General features: G+C 41.6%; 1 protein-coding gene across 1 annotated transcript in view; it reads left to right on the forward strand.

The window, feature by feature from the left end:
• SARC_03571 (50S ribosomal protein L3) overlaps positions 1 to 2743 on the forward strand; it is a 6050-nt gene that overhangs the window by 1727 nt on the left and 1580 nt on the right. Inside the window, exons 3-5 of the mRNA XM_014302637.1 lie at positions 503 to 613; positions 1403 to 1539; positions 2536 to 2647. Of these exons, the coding sequence (XP_014158112.1) occupies positions 503 to 613; positions 1403 to 1539; positions 2536 to 2647 (360 nt within the window). The remainder of the gene's footprint in view (positions 1 to 502; positions 614 to 1402; positions 1540 to 2535; positions 2648 to 2743) is intronic.

Consider the following 2743-nt stretch of genomic DNA (forward strand, 5'->3'; position numbering starts at 1 on the left):
TATTTATATATATATATATGTATGTATCTATATATATATATATATGTGTGTGTGTGTATATATGTATATATGAATATATGGATATATGGATACATGGTTATGAATACTCATTCCAATTGTATTAACGGGTAAGTGTAGTATCTGCTTTCGCCCTTGCTATACGCTGAACCTAGTTGGTGTCAAACCTAAGAATACATAGCGCGTGTAGTAGCCATCTATTCCAATTAAGGATGAGTACGTTATGTGTTTACGTCCATGTGCAATTCTCAATTAATGTTTTTTATTATATGAATGTTAATGCGCACTATCCTTGTGTATATGTTCGCTGGTAAACCTGGTTTGCAACAGCACCCCAAAGCACACTTTTGGCAGTTGTACACTCAGGAACCAACACGCACCTGCAAACCACTCACAAACATTGTTATTTGGGAGTATATCCTGAAAAGATGTGCTAATTGGGTGGGTTTTATTTTTTTTCATTTTTTTTATTGTGGCTTTTTAGGTCTGCCAGACCAAAACTATAGAGAAAGAAGGGAACGCAGCGCTGCAAATTGGAGCCAGGGAAGTGAAGAAAATCCACAAAGTGTCCATGCCACAGATAGGCCATTACAAGGTATGGCCTCTGCTCGGTTAGTGATTTAGAGAGACATGTGTCGGTTCGAGAGAAGTTATACCGTCAAAAAGCGGTTATATAGACGGTACTATATCTTAAGCGCAACTTTGGGTGAGCGCATGCGTCCTGTTTGTAAGGAAATATGGCCGTTCATGGTTGTGGTGGGGTCTCTATGAGTGCACCCAGAACGAGCCGTCCAGGGTGCCCGGGGCAAATCCGTCACCAGAGTTTGATACACTGATAAACATGGGGTCGCATTCGAATCCGGTCCACCGAGATTTGGAATTAGGTGCACACCTGTTCAAATTCGGTCCACGCATCTTTAAAATGGGACACGTCTCAAAATCATTTTTTGCCTCACTGCAATAGCACCATGCGAGGTGTCCTTCTGCCTTCCCTATAAGCTCAGTATGAATTCAGACACGCATACAACTACCTTACACCCAATAGCGCAGCACACGGCCCTTTGTGTATCTGGCTTAGGCCTCGAGTCCACCTCCTGTACTCACCTATTACCGATGTCACGTATGGCATGTGTAGTTTGATCTTTTATTGAAGTTAATCTAACGATACGCCCAAACATTAGTTTTGTCCAGTTAATTGGTCATGCTTTGACTCAGTTGCGCAGTATTCCACAGCCGATAGCTATACAATACAATATTCACCCCAGACACATACATACACTTGCCACTGATTAATCTCCCCTCCCCCCCCCCCCCAAATGGCACACCCCACACCCTCGGCTGCCCTAACTAACCCGTTCACTATTGATATCTGATACCCACGCAGCACGCAGGTAATGGGGTGACCCTGAAGAAGAAACTGCTGGACTTTCGCATCACACCCGATGCCACTCTCCCTGTGGGCACTCCCATCACTGCCGCCCATTTCGTACCAGGCCAGTTCGTAGACGTCTGCGCTACATCGTAAGTGGTTTACGTATACGTATGTACGTGTCTTCATTTCTGCTTCATTGGTAGCTCTTGTATGTGTGTATGTACGAGTCTGTGTGTATGCATGTATTTGTCTGTGTGTATGTATGTATGTGTCTGTGTGCATGTATGTGTGTATGTATATATGTGTCTGTGTCTGTTTATTTACATGTCTGTGTGTATGCATGTATGTCTCTGTGTCTGTTTATTTACGTGTCTGTGTGTATGTATGTATATGTCTGTGTATTTATGTATATGTAGGCATATCTCGGTTGTTTACATCAGTTCGATTGTCTGCCACGCCTGACACGGTATGGGCGTCTACATTCATATCTTGTAACACCTACATATGAAATTATGTGTATGCACAACATGCTCGCATATGTAGTCACTTCTCTCTGTGTGTATATATTTCCTGTGCGATTATTATATACACTAGTGAATTGTCTGCGAGTCCCAGTCTAAGGTGGATTCCTCATTTACTCGACCGCCCGAACATGTAATGTAGGTTCATGCTGCTTGTATGTAATGTAGGTTCATGCTGCTTGTATGTAATGTAAATTCATGCTGCTTGTATGTAATGTCGGTTCATGCTGCTTTTATGTAATGTAGGTTCATGCTGCTTGTATGTAATGTAGGTTCATGCTGCTTGTATGTAATGTAGGTTCATGCTGCTTGTATATAATGTAGGTTCATGCTGCTTGTACATGTCGTCTACTGTTTGGGAATTTAAAGAGTATATAGTATACACGCCTCATATTTGTTTTAGGGTTTGTAAATTAGTTTTATTATTCCAGGCTTGCTTGGAGAGAGTAATGAGTATACAAGCTCATACAAGCTACTGCATTTAACCCCATCCCATCTGCCCTCCAACATGCATGTCCATCATCCATCCTGAAATGTGAACTCTGGCTTTGTCAGCAAGAAACGTCTACCATTCTCACTCTCTGTGTATGTCATGTCTATTTGAATCATTTCATCTCGTTATAGGAAGGGCAAAGGCTTTCAGGGAGGTATCAAACGGCATGGAATGAACCGTCAACCGGCAACGCACGGAAACTCCAAGTCCCACAGAAAGATGGGTGGTACCGGAGGTTGCCAGGTAGGTCCTCAACACCGATATATATATATATATATATATATAGTATATATATATATAATAATATATAATATATAGTATATAGTATATATAATAATA

Source organism: Sphaeroforma arctica (genome assembly GCF_001186125.1).
Source record: "Sphaeroforma arctica JP610 unplaced genomic scaffold supercont1.184, whole genome shotgun sequence".
Taxonomy (NCBI): Eukaryota; class Ichthyosporea; order Ichthyophonida; genus Sphaeroforma; species Sphaeroforma arctica.